Source organism: Ursus arctos, unplaced genomic scaffold (assembly GCF_023065955.2).
Source record: "Ursus arctos isolate Adak ecotype North America unplaced genomic scaffold, UrsArc2.0 scaffold_7, whole genome shotgun sequence".
NCBI lineage: Eukaryota > Metazoa > Chordata > Mammalia > Carnivora > Ursidae > Ursus > Ursus arctos.
In genome coordinates this window covers 536,363-553,331 of record NW_026623089.1, presented here as the reverse complement: position 1 = coordinate 553,331, position 16,969 = coordinate 536,363, and the positions used below count along the sequence as shown (strand labels likewise).

At 63.7% G+C, this 16,969-nt stretch overlaps 2 protein-coding genes across 6 annotated transcripts in view; one reads left to right on the top strand and one right to left on the bottom strand.

Annotated features, from left to right (window-relative positions):
• The window catches only part of INPP5A (inositol polyphosphate-5-phosphatase A), a 184,306-nt gene extending 179,286 nt beyond the window's left edge, over window positions 1-5,020 (top strand). For 2 of the 5 annotated variants that reach the window (XM_057308434.1, XM_057308432.1), the window contains exons 13-16: window positions 1,140-1,251; window positions 3,789-3,857; window positions 4,651-4,687; window positions 4,777-5,020. In XM_057308434.1, coding sequence (XP_057164417.1) covers window positions 1,140-1,251; window positions 3,789-3,857; window positions 4,651-4,687; window positions 4,777-4,907 — 349 coding nt within the window. In that variant the 3' untranslated portion in view covers window positions 4,908-5,020. Of the gene's footprint in view, window positions 1-1,139; window positions 1,252-1,400; window positions 1,757-3,788; window positions 3,858-4,650; window positions 4,738-4,776 lie in introns of those variants that run through there. The other 3 variants (XM_057308433.1, XM_026494456.4, XM_057308435.1) reach the window with 3 other exon arrangements.
• Window positions 5,021-7,175: 2,155 nt separating this feature from the next.
• On the bottom strand, window positions 7,176-9,022 carry NKX6-2 (NK6 homeobox 2). Its single transcript, XM_026493675.3, has 4 exons — window positions 8,620-9,022; window positions 8,362-8,534; window positions 7,862-8,109; window positions 7,176-7,515 (listed from the first exon to the last, which is right to left on the bottom strand). The coding sequence occupies exons 1-4, from the start codon at window positions 9,020-9,022 to the stop codon at window positions 7,176-7,178; spliced, it is 1,164 nt and encodes a 387-aa protein (XP_026349460.3).
• Between the last annotated feature and the right edge of the window lie 7,947 nt (window positions 9,023-16,969).

Genomic DNA, 16,969 nt, shown 5'->3' with positions numbered 1-16,969 from the left:
AGGCAAGGCCGGGACCCGTTAGCTCAGGGCAGAAGCATGTTCTGCGAGGCCTGATGGTCACGGCAGGACAGGGGTCTTGAGGTCACAGAACAGAGGGACGGGCCAGAGAGCTCAGCAGACAAGGGGCGGCCGCAGGAGAAGCCCCTCTGTCCTGAAGATAAGCTAATTCACAGCTTAGATCATGTGGTACTTTGGAATTAACCTAAAAACAGATTTTTAAAAGGAGAAGTTTAGACTCTAAGATGGCCATGCAAGATGCACCACAGATACAGACACGTCACACTGGTGTGGACACAGCAGACACAGTGACACGTCTCCCCAAAGCCAGCGCGCTCCAAGTTCATCTGTCCCTACTTCAGTCAGCCCCAATCAGAACACCCCCGGGGCCCAGAGGCAGGATTGTTCCAGGGGGTCAGGGAACGAGGAAGCCGCCGTGGGCCGAGGAACACGCGGGGGAGCGGCTGGCGGCACCCCACATGCTTCTCGCCCGTGTTCGTGTCGCTTGTCCACTGGTGGGTCGGCTGTGGTGGCTCCATTCCCGAGAGGCCGTCTCTCCCGGTGGCTGAGCCGGGTCAGGGCATGGGGACGGGGCACCCGTGTGGCCAGAGCAGCGAGTCAGGGATGCTCACAGGCTGTGCCACAGTGATGAGCCCGTGGCCTGGGCACCAGGCATGGGGGCGGGGCATGGGGACGGGGCCTGCGCCCACATCGTACCCCAGCTTCCAGAGGCAGGAGGGGACGTCTGCGTGGGGGTCCCACAGCGGCACCCCTGCATTCACAGGCAGCTCAGGCCATGCGCTGGACAGCCCCTGGGATGCAGGTGGGGAAGGAGGCCCATCCTCCTGTCTTCCCCGTGCAGGTTTTCACTGTCCTCCGACCTCGTCCAAAACTAAAACCACAGAGTCCTAGATGATACCGTTGGTTTGTCCCAAGCCCGTTACAGCTAAAATTCAAGGGAGAACTTAAATCGCTTGTTTGGCTTTGTGTTCTGGATACTTCTCTACACGGGTTCTTTCCCTGCGTGGCACTGGCCACTCCGTGTGCATGGGAAGAACCACACGGGCTTCCCCGGGGACTCGGGGGACAGTGGGAGGTGGGGCAGAGCCGGCAGCTGACCAGGCGCCCTTGTGTCCCCCCAGCTACCCGTACAGCGAGGACTCCGGCCAGGGCCGGCAGTACATGAACACTCGGTGCCCCGCGTGGTGCGACCGCGTCCTCATGTCCCCGTCCGCCAGGGAGCTGATTCTGAAGGTAAGTGCCAGAGTCCCCCAGGACCAGCCGCACACACGCGGCCTCCGGGTTGGGCCCTGACGCCGTCCTACAATGGGTCCTCAGCCACTTGAAACCCAGCACCGGCCCCGGGGGCCCCTGTGACGTCCGATGTCTTTCTGAACCCACAGCAGGCATACGCGGTCGTCAGTGCCTTCAGAGTCATTACCGTTCATTGTGTCCTCGGGAGTTAAACGTGCTCTCGTCCACGAAAGCGCTTGTAAGCTGTAAAGCGGGTGGACGCGTCGGTCCTTGTCCCCGAGTTGTCGGTAAAGAGCCTGATTCACATCTGGGCTTGACGCGGTCCAACGAACGGGGACCTTCAGGAGGTGGAGGTGGCACCTGCTGGGGGTTGGGACACTCGGGTGTTCCAGAATTTTCAGTGCCCACATTTTAATACAAAAGGCGTGTTTTCAAAAGAATCAATACCTGGATTGGTTTTGTCGACCCCATCAGTGAGAAATCACACGCAAGTGCATTGATTGGGCCGGGGTGGCGGGGGTGGGCATGGACTGGTGCTCAGTGTCCAGAGCAGACGTGGGCATTCGGGGGGCCGTCCCCAACCTAAGCTCTGTCTTAGGTTCCAGTTGCACCCCCCCCCAACTAGGACCCCTTGACTGGGCCCTGGGCCGCACCTTGAGTCCTCACCCGGGGACTTGAAGCACACTGGGCAAGAGGGGTCACAGCCAGGAGGGCAGAGCCCCCCACATGCTGCCCCAGGCTCATAGTACACCCTGCCACGCACACACCCTGTGCCCTGTACTCACTGGGCCCCTGCTGACCTTTTCAGTGAGGGCCCAGCCCTCCGTGCTCTTCCCGGAGCCCAGAGCACTGTGAGTACGTGGGGAGGAAGTCAGTGGGGGGCCTGGGCTGGGGGAAGGGGCTTCACTGGGTCTACAGCAAGCTTGCTGCATCGGGGCCTCGGTACTCCTCCCCCTGTGCTGTGAGCAGGGCCTGCCCCTGCCTGTGACACCCTCGCACCCAGGGCCCATCGCTCAGGACAGCCGCTGGGGCTGCTTCCCCACGGGGCCTTCCTGACGGACGCTGCACTGGATGTCGGCCACGAGTGCACAGACCCGGGGAGAGCCTGCCCGCGCCCGGCCTTGGACGTAGTCCTGCTCTCTCTGCTGGGCTTGCTTGCTGGCGCTCTGGAGACGGCCGTGTGTGGTTGCACGTTGCCTCGAACGCCTGCCGTGCGCCGGGTGCATGGCCACAGCCAGATCGGGGGCCTCGGGGATGGAGAAGGGACAGTGTCGTCTCCCAGGGAAAGCACCCACGCCCAAGGAAACTGCATTTTGCAGGAAACACTTGAGTGCTTGTTGCTGAGTGCCTGCGGACTCTGCCCTGGGGGCGTAGGCCGTCCCCCATAGACTGTTTCATGTTCACTCATGTCCTGGAGCTTGGACGCTTCGGCCCTGGTGGGGCCAGAGCTGGGGGGGGAGGGTCCCCCAGGCCCTCCTCGGGGCTGCCCCGCGGCAGCGGGCGTTACAGTCAGAGCAGACGCGCCTCGTGAGCGTCCCCTCGGCCTCATCCATCATGCTATGCTCGGTTACCTCGTCATCATGTTCCGTTCTGCTTCCCCGGCCCTGAAACACCGGAGCTGGCGGGCTGGCGGCCCTGCCTGGGAGCTGCGGTGATGAATGCACTGCTGTAATTTGTTTATCTGTCTCAAGATTATGCAGTTGGAAATCCACAATTTTATGCTGCCTTTGTAAATTACCACGCTGCGTTTGATGAATGTCCCCCACTTCCGCGAGGCAGCGTTGCGATCGTGAAGGATGGGAAGTGCTCACGCATACGGTGCAGAAGGTTATGTTTTTATACTTTCTGGCAGGCGACCATGCTGGAAAGTAAATCTGACCTTAAGCTTCCTACTGCATTAAAGATAATTCAGTTTTAACTTTATAGTCTCGATGCTTCAGCTGCGGATATAAAAATCCGGCCCAGCCGGAGCTGACTGACTGCCAGGAACAAACCTTCACAGTCGCCCCCAAAACGCAGGCGTCTGCTGGCCCGCAGAGGTGGAGGCGGCCCGGCGGGAGGGGCCGGTGTGCGGGGCAGCTAATTAATGTGTGCGGAGCGCTGGGTGCGGCAGCGCGGGCTCCGCGGCGTCTGCTCTCGGTGGGACACGGTTCTGGGCTAATAGAACCGGCTCTCCAAGCAAGTGTAAACAGGGAAGACGGGTCCAGATGCACCGCTCGGGTGGGGGGAGGCGGGGGCTCCTGAGAGGAAGGGCAATGAGCGCGGCCGTGAGCACAGGCCCTCTGCCAGGGGCACGTGCCAGAGGAGAGCTTGGGGGACCCCACCCCGACTCCCGTCCGGAAGAAGGAAGAACCAGGGGCTTGGGCTCCCAGGGCTTCCAGAATGTTCTGCCTGCTGGCCGGCCACTGCCTCTGAGGGTCCAACCAGAGACCTGCGGGAGGTGGCAGGGGTGGGTAGCGCGTAGCCCGGGCTCCCTCCCTGAGGAAGCCCCCGCCACTCCCCCCTTCCCACTCGGGTCTCTCTGTTTGCTTTCCCAGTCGGAGAGCGAGGAGAAGGTTGTCACCTACGACCACATCGGGCCCAACGTCTGCATGGGAGACCACAAGGTGATGTGCCCTCGCCGTGTGGTGCAGGGCCGGCCCCGGGGGGCTGGACGGCGGGGGGCGGCAGGCCGGGCTCCTGGTCCTCAGCCGGCCCACCCAGCACTTGCCAAGCTGGTCCGCGTTTACTTAATTGTAATAAAATACCAGAAGGTAGGTGGATACTTAGGTAGGTAAGAAGGCAGGAAAGACTAGTTGCAGAATAAAATACAGAATTTTACTATTTATAACAAAATACTGTCTACAGGCAGTGATTCCGAAGGTCATTTTTCTGGTGTGCATTTGGGATACCGTGACGGCCTTCTCATGGCAGTGAGCGCAGGTGCCGTCCTTCAGCGAGAGACGCTGAGTGCTGGTGCAGGGACGCACGTTATCCGTGTGAGCATCCCTAACCCCGGAGCCCCGCGGTCTCACTGAGGGTGGTGCTGGCCGTGTCTTACCTTCAGCCAAATCGGAGACATCCGCGCTGTCCCGTGCGCAAGGCCTCCTGGCCGTGACCACTGGGCACATCGTCCTGACGCGCGGCCCCCCACAATGGCGCCCAGGGGGAGCAGACCCAGGACAGCACTCTGTCCTCCCCCGTGTCCGCCGGGGTTTACTCAGCAGTCTACGTGAGTTTGTACCTGGAAATGACGCCCTTTACAAAACTCAAGTGTGTGGTCACCGGGGTCTCGCGCTGATGCTCGCACAGGGCAGGGGGACGCAGTTTGTGCGGCTGGGGGAGGGTGGGGATCCGGAGTCGGGGGTCAGGGCCGGCTCGTGGCCATGGGTTCTGACGCCCTCTCTTCTCCCGCTGCAGCCCGTGTTCCTGGCCTTCCGCATCGCGCCCGGGGCAGGTAAACCTCACGCCCGTGTGCACAAGTGTTGTGTCGTGCAGTGACGTGTGGTAAATATGACTCCTTCCCTTGGCTTCACCTTTCCTCAGCTTTTCCTGGTGTGTTTGTTCCTTTAACGAGTGACCGATTCCACGGCAGGGAAGCGATGGCAGCGACACCAGAGGGCCCTTCGCGAGACCTCCCTGTAGCGCGAGGAGCAGGTGGAAGTCCCATCCATTGAAACACGTCCTCCTAGCAGCTGCATCGACAAACCCGCCCGAGCGCCACCCGCTAGACGGCCGGCCCCACACTTCGCTTCAGCCTCCGGACCGTTCCGGAAAAGCCTCACATACCTCACTGTCTTGTCTGTTCATGTGACATTAAGTAGAAATACTGGGTTTTTGTAATAAGTCACCGTCCTGTTGCCAAAACTTTATAGACAGGAGAGGGAGTCTGTAATTCAGACTTCAGAGTTTCACTTTTTAGTAATTGTCAGCGTGGGAAGAGCTTCTCCGGCGAGGAAAGCCTGCAGGTGTCACACGTCCCCGTCTGCCAGCTGGAGGTGTGCCCGGGGGTGAGGCGGCGGGCAGGGGCTCTTTGCGACTCAGGCAGTGTGGCTACTGTGAGGAGAGCAGGGGGCCCTCGTCTTCGCCTCTGGCGGCTCCCCTTCCGTGTTATTTACTCTACTGCCGTGTTACATGGTTTTTGAATCACACTGCAGCTGCTTTCCATTTTTATATATATAAATATATATAAATATATACTTTTTAAAAATAATTTATAAATCTTACCAAAACTTATGCTAAATATACTTTCCAGGATGACTGCTTGCGAGGGTCCTGTCGGCAGGTAGGAATGGAGTCTAGGAGTTCAGGGACGTGCCCATCCGCACAGACCCATCCGGCCTCGCGGCCTCGCGGTGCCGTCCCGGGTGGACGTCGACCACAGCACATCTACACTTGTGATCTTACTCCTATGCCTTTTTTTCTGTGTAATATTAAGAACTGAATGTGAAGTTTATAGCTAGCTCGGGTGTACCTTTTACGAATTTTGTAAACTGTTTGGTCTGTCTTTGGTTACTGTTCTATGGTGCCAGGTATTCTCCATAAAACCATAATATCATGGGAGAAACAATAGGCTTGTCTGCTTCAGGTAGAAACTGCTTCTAACATGGGCTGTACATAGACACATTCAGAGAAACCGAACTGGGCGAGTCTTGGCCGCGCCGCCGCGCCCAGCCTACACGATAACCCGCTGCGACCATCTCCCCTAGCACGAAGCACGGCATTAAAAGGTCATTGCAGAGCCTGTGGATGACACACAGCGTGGGTCTTACTGATCCGCTCTAGAACACTACACAACCCTGGACGGGGCGACGGCCTCAGACGCTCGCGTTCACGTAAATCACTACCATTGCAAGTGACTGGTGTCCGATCGCCGAGTCTGCTCCTGACAGCGCGGTCGGGTCAGTGCTGTGGCCGCTCCGCTCTGCCCACGTGCCCCACGGCAGGCCCGCCCCACACGCTTCTGTGTAACGGGGTTTCAGCTGTTGGTCACCGTGGAGGCCTCTAGAAATGACCGCTCCCGTTCCTAAGCAATAAAATTGATCATGGTGAAAACAGTCCTGCGTCTGCTTTGTTTCTCTGCCTTCCCGGCCCCCTCTCCTTTGAAATGCAAAGTGACGGAGGGCGCTCCTTTGTGGGCTGTTCCTCAGATCAGGCTCGAGAGAAATCCCAGAAAGTCATTCTATCAGACTCTGCTGCACAAAACCACACCGCTCCTTAAGGGCAGGAAAATAATCTTTTGGGTTTCTTACTGTAGCGGTAACTAATGGGAATTACCCCTCAGCATTTAAAGACAGGGTTATAAAGATGCATGGCCTTCCTCAAAACTTCAAAACTGGAGATTCCTTTGCTCTTAACTTGAGCTGAGAGAACGGTTCCCTCACAGAAATAAAATAGGTTTGAATATCGCTCCGTTAAAAAGACCAGCCAGTGGTTCAAAGGAAATGTCTGTTTTTTAAAACTGATGGTGCAGCCACGTGGCCCAGAACAGAAAACTTCAGCCTTTTCCGTTTCTCCGTAACATTTTCAAAAATGTCTTCAAGGAGAAACCTTATAGTAATGTAATCACTTCTGTTTAATTTTTTTTAATTAAAACTCAAGACTTGTGCCCAGTAGAATGCAGCCACGCCGAGCAGCAGCCAGAGTGTGGAGCAGAGCTGCTGCCCTGCGCCCGGTGCGGGCCGCCCAGGGCCTGGCCGTGTGGGAGCGGGTGCGAGCTGTCCCTCAGAGGGCGGCCGGATCACTCGGGATTTCTTTTTGGCGCCCCAGTCCGAATCAAATAGTGATTTCTGCCGATCAAAGACTATGGAACCGGGATGCAGACGAGCTTAAAATCTCTGAGCGGCGCGCTTAGCGCCCTCGGAAACCTCCAGCTGCGAAGGCATTTTAAGATCTGCGTAATCAGATCAAACACGTCGGCGCTAGCCACGGAGCCCGGTGGCAGCTTAGGACTCGTCCCGTCCCGCCCCGGGTTTCCGAAGAGGGATGCGCGGGTGGATGCTCACCTGCCGCCGACCTCCGCCACTGAGCCGGCCCCGCAGCCCTGGGCAGGGCGCAGGTGGGAGGGGGCGCCGCACCTGGCGCCGCGCGCACACCTGCTGGCGCCGCGCCCCGCGCAGGCTGCTTTTCCGTCCGCGGCCCAGTCCGGCTCCGCTCGGCGCTCGCTGGCGTCGCGGCTCCTCCGGCACTCCCGGGGCGGCCGAAGGGGTCTCGGGGCCGGGGTCGCCCTTCCCCGCGCCGGGCCCTCGCTGTCCCCTCGCTCCTGCGAGCTGCCGCCGCCCGGGCCTGGGCACAGGCGGGTCGGGGTCGCACCGCGCGCCTCGCCGCCAGTCCGGCCCCGCGGGGACGAAGACTGCGGGGGCGGCGGGGGGGAGCGGGGGGAACCGGGTTTTCGAGAAGGAAGACACACGCGGTGCAGCCTCCGGAGCCGGGGCTCCGCCGGGGACGTGTTAAATAATTTATTGATTATACAAAGTGATTCCGCCCGGGACGCGCGGCCCCGAGCCCTCCCGAGCCCGCGCCGGCCGCTTTATAACTTATTCTGTAAAAATATATATACACACGGGCGGGCTGCGGCTGAAGGGGCGCCGGCCCGCCCCACCCTGGTTGCTCCGGCCGCGCCCGCGCTCACGAGGCGTCCCCCGCGCCGCCGCACGGGCTGACCAGCGCCAAGTTCGCGGCTTTGTGCTTCTGGAGCAACCGCGTGATCTTCTCGTCGTCCGAGTTGGGGTCCAGGGGGCGGTTGTACTCGTCGTCGTCCTCCGCGTCCGAGCCGCCCACCTTCAGCTTCTCGGCGTCCGAGTCCTGCTTCTTCTTGGCGGACGCCATCTCGGCCGCGTGCCGCTTGCGCCACTTGGTCCTGCGGTTCTGGAACCACACCTGCGGCGGAGGGGGGCCGTCAGACGGCGCCGCGGCAGCGCCCGACCCGGGCAACGCGAGACCCCGCAGCCCGCGTGGACGTGCGGGGAGCACGGCAGCCAGCACCCCGGCCTGGCCCGGGAGTAGCCGCGCCCCCGGGGGCTGCGCCCGGGGCGGGCTGACGGCCGAGCGCACACCGTTCGCCGGACGCGGGCGCCAAGTAGGCATCGCGCAGCGGGGCCCGCGGGAGGCCTCCCCGCGCCAGCCGCTCACCTTGACCTGGCTCTCGGTCATGCCCAGGGAGTAGGCGAGGCGCGCGCGCTCGGGGCCCGCCAGGTACTTGGTCTGCTCGAAGGTCTTCTCCAGCGCGAAGATCTGCTGGCCCGAGAAGGTCGGCCGTGAGTGCTTCTTCTTGCCGTCCTTGTCCAGGACCCCGCCGGCCTGGGCTGCAAAGGAGGGCGGGTGAGCTTGGCCGGCCGCCCCGCGCCCCTCACCCCAGGCCCCGCGGCGCTCCCTGCGCGCGCCACCTACCCGGGCCGGCCAGGCGCGGGTCCCTCCAGGGCGAGCCCTGCACCACGCCGGGCCAGAAGATGGGCGGGCGCCCGGGCAGCTCGGCCAGCGGCTTGGGATAGCCGCGCGCCACGGCCGCGGGCCCGAAGTAGACGCCGGCCGACGAGGCGAGCCCGTTGAGACGGGGCAGGCCGCCCAGGAGGCCGCCGCCCGCCGCGCCCACCGGCCGCCCCAGGATGTCGCTGATGCCGTGAGGGGTGCCGAGCGGCAGCTGCGCGCCCAGGCCGCCCAGCGCGGGCGCCTTGAAGCCTGCCGGACCCTGCAGCGCGTACGGGAACAGCGACGTCTTCATCTCGGCCATGTTGTGCAGGGCGGCGAGCGGCGCGCTGCTCAGCACGAACGCGCCCGGGCGGTTAGCGTCCATGGGCGCCGCCGCCGCCGGCCCGGGCGCCCATCCGGGCCCCGCCGCCGCCGCCGCCGCCCGCGCCCTCCGGCCCGGGAAGTTTGCGCGCGGCCCGGGGCGCCGGCTGCAGCGGGGCGCTCGGGGCGCCGGCGCCGACGGCCCGGGGAGGCGCGAGGGCGGCGGCTCCCGCGCGGGCTGGGCGGCGGCCGCGGGGTCAGCGGGGCGGCGGCGGCGGCGGCGGCGGCTCCGGGGCCGATCGGAGCGGCGCCGCGCGGGCCGGACGCGCTGATAACCGCGGGGGCCCCCGCGCGGCGCGCGCGCTGATTGGCTGCGGGCGCCCGCGGCCCGGCCATTGGCCAGCGCCCCGCCGGTCTGCGCGCCCCCGCCGGCCGCGCACTCCATGAAGGGCCCATTAGCGAGGCAGGTGCCTCCCCGGCTGTAAATTTGCCCCCTGATTTATCTCCCCCGGGACGAAATAAATCCCGTTGGATGGGAGTTTAGTTAGGCAAAGGTTTTAATGGGAAATCAGGAAAAAATACGAGAACATATTTTATTGCACGAAAGAATGCAGATTTGAGGATCCGCTCCGCACGCTCTGTGCGCCCCATTCGGTGAAGAGCCCCAGGTGCGCGGGCGCGGGGAGCCAGCCGGCACCGTCGTGGGGCACGGCCAGGGCCTCCAACCCCGCCCCCGCGGCTTCCAGGCCGCCCAGGGCTCAGATGTCAAGGAGTACCGCGAACATTTTGGGGTAACGTTCTTTGTGACGCAGACGGGCTGGGGACTCTGGACCTCGTAGTCCACGGTAGTCCACGCGCCGAAGGGCCAGGGCGAATCTGCCCTGTTTTCTCCAACACACTGCTGGCGCGGTGGCGAGACCCGTCCCGGCGCCACGCGCGAGGCCAGCGACTCGCGGGCGCTGCCAGGCGGGCAGTTCCCTGTCCCCTCCCAGCCCGCGGCACTGCCCTCTGTCGAGTCGGGGCGCGGTGACCGTCCTGGCCTCCTGGTCCGGCATTTCCCGGTCGCGAAGTCTCAGCTTGGTTCCCGGGAGGCAGCCAGAGACTCTAGCCGGACCCCACGACGGAGCCCACGGGCCGCTGTCTCGTGAAGCGCAGCCCGGAGAACAGGGACCAGCTCGGCTCAGAGCCCCGAACCCAGGGTGCGCGAGGGCCATGTGCAGGCCCTAGACGTGGGTGCGCTCCCCAAGCGCAGTGGGCAGACACGCGGCCTCCACAGGGACACGCGGGGCCCCAGGTGTCCCCTTCTGGTACAAAAAGTCCCCCAGCCCGTAGCATTGCTGTGGGATTCAAATTTGATCGCAGTGGACCCTGGGCGCGGGCAGAGCGGCCGCTGAGCAAAATGCTGGGCGTTGTCACCTTTGTCTTTTTGGGTGGGGTGTCACATTAAATCCTAAGGGTTGGCTCTTACTGTTACTCGCTGCCTGCTCGGAGCCATGACCCTAACGCGAGCGAACCGACGGCCATTTCGTGGCCAGGGGTGGGCGGTGTGCGCCAGGCCGGCCTCTCTCGGGCCTGGTGCTGTTCGTTAGCAACGACTTTCCCGTTTCACCCCGGCCGCCAGGGTTAGGATGCTGTGAATGCAGGCGAGCCTCCCAGCTCTGTGTAGGGACCCAGCGTCCGCTCGCGCGGTGTCCTTCCGGGATCCGTTTTCGTTTTGGGCAGTAAGCGGCGGGATCTTGGCTCCCAGAGTCCCTGCGCCGGATCGTGGCTCCGAGAGCCACTGGCCGGCGGGGCTGGGCAGGCCTTGGGTGGTCGCCCCAGGCTCGGGTGCGCTCGCACCGTGCTGCGGGTTGAGGGTGTGGGGACGCTTGGGGCCCTCAGCTTCGTGTGCGCTGCGGTTCCTCTCTCCCCGCTTCCTCGGCCGGGGCCGCACTCGCCCGATCCGGGTGTGGCTGCCCTGCGGGCGCTGTGTCCCATCCTGGCCCCCAGGACACCGGCCGCGCCCCTCCCGGATTCCCGCGCTGCGTCCGTTCGGCGGCGGGTCCCCCGGCCCCGAGACCCGCCCAGCCTCGCTTGGAACACGCTCCACTTCCTCGGAGCAAACACAGCGTGTGTGCGCCCCGACAGCCTGGGCTCGGGGACACTCTCCCCGCAGGATTGGGGCCCCTCTGGGCTCCCCAGCCCCTCCCCCATCCCCGGCGGAGGCTTGGCTGCCAAGGCTGGGGCTCCGGTGGGGGTGGAGCCGAGTGGGCGGGGCCGAGTGGGGGGCGGGGTCGCGTCCCTCCTCCCGACTCCCTCTTTGCTCTACAGACCCAACGGCGGGCGGGGGCGACCAGAGGGTCCCACGGGGCGGGACAGGAGGGGCGCTCCCGGGAGGGACGACGAGGGCGCACTCTCCTCGCAAAGGGTGAGCGCGGCTCTGGTCGGAGGCAGGAGAATCCGCGCGGCTCCGGGCGCTGCGCTTTAGGCGGGAGCCTCCCAGCCCTTTTCTACCGCGGGAGAAGAAGCGCCCCCCAGCCGCTGTCCGGCGCCCCACCGACCCCGGGTGTGTCCACGTCGCCCGGCCCTCCCTGGGTTCCGGCCGGAGCGCTTGGGTGGGGAGTGCGGCTGCGGTCTCCTCTGGCCTCCTCGTGCGCGGCCCCCGGGGGAGCCGAGGGTGCGGGGCCGGGGCCGGAGTGAGTGCGCGCGCCTGGAGAGTGGGCTGCGGCCGTGGGGGTCTGGGTGCGCTCCCCAGGCGTCCCGCCTTGCCAGGCGCTCCGGGGTTCCCAAGCCGACTCCGGGACAGTCCCCACCCTCCTGGACCCGCGCCTCGGGTCCCCCTCCCCCCAGTGCTCCGTCCCGGGTATGAAGGCTTCCTGCCCGCCGCCTCTGACCTGCGCCCCTTCCACCCGCTCTCCGGGGCTCCCGCCCGCACCCCTTCAGCGCCCCCAGGCGCCGCCCCTCCTCCGGGGAAGGTCCGGAGGGGCCCTGCGGGGAGGAGCGCCTCTGGGCTCCCAGCGTTGGGCGGATTTCCGCCGCCAGAGCGGAGAGGTTCGAGAATGCCATCTCCTGGTCCTGAAGAAAACGTCCTGCGAAGGAAGAGGGAGCTTTCCGTGCAAACGTACCCGTTGTGGGAAAGCGGAGAGCGCGCTGTATAGACCTTATGCATCCATCGTGTGTTTATTCCGCACCTACTACGTGCCAGGCGAGCCCTCGGAGGGTGGCGGGATCGCAGCGCACCCCGGCGGGAGGGGTGGGCAGTAAACCGTAGAGGACGAGCTTCAGCAAGCGCCTGCAGGAGGGAACCGCCATCCTTCAGAGAGGGGCGTCAGGACCGGTGGTCCCTGGGGAGGGCTGGCCGGGTCCTCACAACATGGCTCCTCAGGGAAGGTGGGAGGGGACAGGAGGGACCCAGGAAGGGAGCTGGGATTGCTGCTGCACCGGCAAAGAAGCCGTGAGCCCTCCAAGACACTACCAGTGAAGTGGACATCATAGGTCCCTGAGCTGCCGCTGCCCCAACCATGACCGCTCTGTGCTGGGCTCTCTGGGGGCAGCCGCCTGCAGAGGGCCCTTGCTTTGTTCCCACGGTTCTCCACCTCTTGTGTGACGATTCAGGGATTGCTAACCCAGGGGTCCATGAGCCAAAAGAAGGAAAGGGACCCCTGAGGTGACCCAGATGGAACCTTGCAGCTGCAGGGCTCACAGGATAAGGCAAGACCCCCTGGAGCCCAGGCCAGGGTGGCCACAGGGTTGTGACTGCTCAGAGGAAGAGGGGCTCGAGCAAATCCCACCTGTCCCCAGCAAACATCCCTGGGCCACATGCAAAGACCCTGTCCTGGCAGGCCTCACCCAGCGTAGGGGAGCTGAGCATGACCCCTCCACCCCGCCCCTGCCCTTGACAGAGGAGTGGCCAGGCCTGTCTGAAAAGCCCTGATGTGGGCAGGGCAGGTGTGAGGAGGAGGCTAGCTGCTCACCCCCCGCCCCACCCGCCCCACCCCTCCCCCACTCGCACTGTTGCGCAGCCTGCACACTCCAGGTGGGTCTCCTCCCCAGTGGCATCTGCTGAATGACCATCTCTGAGCATGGCAGCCTGTCAGCATCCAGGTCAGCAAGGACAATACATGTTCAGGTGTTTCCGGGGCTGAAAAATGCTACAGAATGAAGGGAGGGACCTACATCCGGGCCCCAGGCTGCAGAGCTCCGTGTCAGGGTCGGGGAGGGGTTCTGTGCTCCCCCAGGGAGTAGGCACCACCGAGGCGTCTCGGGCCACCCTAAGCCAAAGAGCATCTTGGACACGGGGAGGTGGGCAGGAAGAGGCCGGCAAGGCCCTAGAAGGCCGGGACCTCGGCAGCTGGGAGGAGGCCCTTGGAGGAGGTCCCACAGGTGTGCTAAGGAAGGGGCGAGGGGCCGGGAGCAGGCAGGGGTGCTGGGGAGCCCCAGCTGCCCACTCCTCCCTGGCCAGAAGCAGTAAGGGAGGATGGGACCTAGACGGCTGGGGGACCCCTCCCCACTGCTCCCATGGACCCTGCCTGCCCATCCTCTGCAGACCCCCAGCCCCTTCCCTCTTACTCCAGTGCTTTTATTTCTTTAAAAGCTAGTTACTGATAAACGTCATGTCCGTAGAAGAGTAGACAGAATCACCTGCGTGTTCCTGATACTGAGACCTGAGTTCCTTCTGTCACCGTGGGCTGCTGGCTTCACTTCCCCTCTCTGGAAGTGTGCAGCCCCGCGTACAAGTGCTGGACAGGACGGGTCTTCTTGGAGTTCTGTCCTCTGCCCGTCTGCGCACACCCGGGGTCCCCGCACACTGGGGGTACAGCCTCTACACGGGCTCCATGCAGGCTGTGACCTGTGACCTGTCCGTGCAGCTTGGGGTCCTCCTCTGCTTGGGGGACACGGGCCCACAGACCTCTCGTGGCTGCGGGGGGCCCGCATACGGATGTGTCCTTCCTCTGCTGACACTTAGCCAGTGACTATCCCTGTTATCAGCCTCTCACAGAAGCTGCTTAAGAGGGGGGCGCCCCCCACCCTCCTTGGCCAGAACACCACAGCTCAGTCTTGGCTCCCTGACCTCTGCAGTCAGGATGGCCACTCCAGGTGGTCTGTCTGCCTCTTCTGCTTCCAGGGTCCCTCTCTTGGGACCCACACCCTCCACGGAGACATCCCACAGGCACCGGCCCCCCAGGCACCCGCTAACAAGAGCTGGAATGAGTGGGGGGGGGGCTGATGGACCGCTTGCCTGCAGGGGCCGTTTGGAGCTAAGACGAGTGGTCCCGTGTGGCCTGAGCTCTCAGGCCGGCCTGGCCGCTTTGTTTGGTGGTCCTGCTCCTGAGAGGCACCTGACTCTCCCGGAGACCTGTGACCACCCGCCCCTGCAGCCACATCCCAAGCTGGGCCGGACTCCGGCCCCCTCTACGCCCCCAGCGAGCGGGACGCACGCCGGGACGTCATGCCCGTGCTGGAAACCACCTTCTCCCCCGGCCCCCCCCCGTGCCCTGTGGACGCAGCATCCAGGCAATGGAGTCTCTGCAGAGCTGCCTGAGTCACAGCCACAGGAGAGCCCCCAGGAGGGGCCGACCCACAGCGGGACTGCAGAGGCCAGCCCTGGGGGCAACCATCACAGCACATCTCAGAAGCCCTCTTCTGGGGTCCCAAGAATCTTGTCTCCTTGAGGAAAGGACAAAGAGAAGTGGCCGTAAATCACGGCTCAGAGCTCATTCCCCAGGGCCGTGCGGGCCCCAGATGTGCAATCGCTGGTAATGAGCTCTCTCCTGGGGGCTGCTCTCCGGGGGGGTCTGACTGCGAGCCAAACGTGCTAATTGAGCACCAAGTAAAAGATTTGTGTTAGGGCCTCTGCTCCGCTGCCATCGCTGCGCTCCCAGGATGGGACGGGACCGGCCCTGGCCAAGCAGAGGCTTCCGGAAGGGCTCTTGGCTACACTCCAGGCCCGGCCCCAGCTCCCCTCCGTGGGGGGCATCGTGGCAGGGGAGGGTCCAGCTGTGCCACGGCGGCACCTCCCCAGGGGACGGGGGGTGTCCATGGGCCCCTCAGGTGCCCCTTCCAGACACTGTGTGTCCAGCTGTCCTTGGCCACATGGGTGGGGACTGCCCTCGTCGTGGGGCTGTCTCTGCCCCTCCCTGCGCACAGGGCCCGAGCTCTCTGGCTTGAACGCCTGTCCGCTCCGTCATAGGCCCCTGTGGAAGGCCTGCCCCTGGGGCGGAGGCGGCTGGGGGCGGAGGCGGCGGTGGCTTGCCTGTAGTGGGAGCCACATAGCCGCCTGGTCATTTACAGGGTGGCTGGGGCACTCGGCTCAAGGCTCATCCCTGACACGTGGCTGGGGAAGGGGCTGCTTCCCAGAAGGCAGGATTGTTGGGAGGGAGCTAGAGGTCACCTGAGGACCAGAGGAGGAGCCCAGAGTCCGGTGGAGGACGTTGGGGTTCTGCCTCCAGGGAAGGAACGTCTATGATGAGAGCCAATTTTCATTCTAAGGGTTACCGAGAACCAGGGGTGGGGAGGGCCGGACCCTGGCCAGAAGACGGTCTCAGGCAAGACCACTGAGGGCCTGTCCCTTTCCCCCAGTGATGGGGCACGCAGGGGCCTTGGTCTAAGGAAGACTAGTGTTTGCCCTCGACTGGGTGGGTGTCCTGTCCCATAGGGTCTGGCATTGCAGAGCAGCTCCTCTGACTCTGGGGAATGCGTCTGCCATGTGAGGCACCGTGCACACCTCCCCCCAGACTCCTTGTAATGTATGGGGGTCTTCAGACCCCTGGCCAACACTGCCTGCTCCCTGGCCATCTGTCTGTCTGGGCAATGGGCTCAACAGGCCTGGGGAGGGGAGTGAGCTGGGCCCAGTGCTCTGATCTGGCCACATGAGTCCCGGGGGCTCAGAGGCTGTGTGCAGCTCCTCCCTGCCACGAGGAGAAGGGTGTGGGCACTTCCCCAGGTGCTGGTTGCCTGTGGCATCAGTATGGGGCTTGGTCGGCAGAGGCCCAGCGGGCTGTCTCCACTTATGGCAAAGGACCCAGGAACGGCCGTATCTGATTAAATTACTCCAGGGAAGGTAATCCATCCCACCAGCCAGAGCTCTCCTGCGGCCGAGCCGTGCGACTTCCTTTGCTTCTCCTGGGAGGACTGTACTTGCGCTCACGATTATCCAGCTTGCCATGGGATTGCTGTGGCCGAGGAAGCAGGAGCAGAAGGGATGTTTGCTCACCAAAGAAGAATACTTCAGAGCCCCTGTGTGTCCACCAGGTTTCTGGCTCTTCCCCTCTGGAAGGAAAATGGCACGACTCAGACCCACCCCAGGACAAGAAATCCCAAGGAGCAGGACAGGGGACCCTGGGAAAGTGACCACCAGGCTTTGGTGGTAAGGATGTTTGCTACGCAGCATTACTGAGCAGAGGCTGGCTGATACACGACCAGAGAGTACCAGGTCCCGTAGGAACGGGATGGTCTATAGTTCAAAGTCTCTAGCTGTGACCGACATTTGGGTACCATTGGAGGGTTCCTCGTGACTTCCTCACTGTTGCTCTCCCTGGACACTTGAGACACCTGATGCCAGTCCCTGCCTCCCAGTGGTGGGCAGAGTTCCATGGGAAGGGACCTTGGGCAGCTGACCAGGAGCTGTGGACAAGTAGGGGCCCCAGGGGATCCTGGAGGCTCCCTGAGGTCTCTCCTTCTCCCAAGGAAAGATTTCGAAAACCCAGGGATTACAAGGGCAGGCACGCCCGGCCCCCATCTTCAGGGGACTCTGGGGGCCCACCCAGCAGCCGGCGCCTGGTACCCTGGTATATCCATTCCTTCAGAAGACTCCAGGAGCTCCCCAGCGGAGCAGCAGGCACGGGTCTGGAAACATCGCCAGCTTCCCAGGGGTCAGAGGCCAGGGCAGAGGGCATGTCGTGGAAGACGTCACCAGAGGAAGTTTGGACCAACCTGTGGAGGCCAACTGCCTCATCGTTGCCCAGCGGCAGGTCCCCGACTCACTCCGTGTGTGACACGCCCGGGGCTGCCCGTGACAGCTGGGCCTGGCACA

Excerpts from the sequence above, each read along its gene's own strand:
- NKX6-2 (XM_026493675.3), bottom strand. The coding sequence starts at position 9,022 with ATGGACGCTAACCGCCCGGGCGCGTTCGTGCTGAGCAGCGCGCCGCTC. Across the intron at positions 8,535-8,619 it reads CCCGCGCCTGGCCGGCCCGG|CCCAGGCCGGCGGGGTCCTG; the intron begins GTAGGTGGCGCG and ends CCTCCTTTGCAG. Across the intron at positions 8,110-8,361 it reads TGACCGAGAGCCAGGTCAAG|GTGTGGTTCCAGAACCGCAG; the intron begins GTGAGCGGCTGG and ends CCTCCGCCGCAG.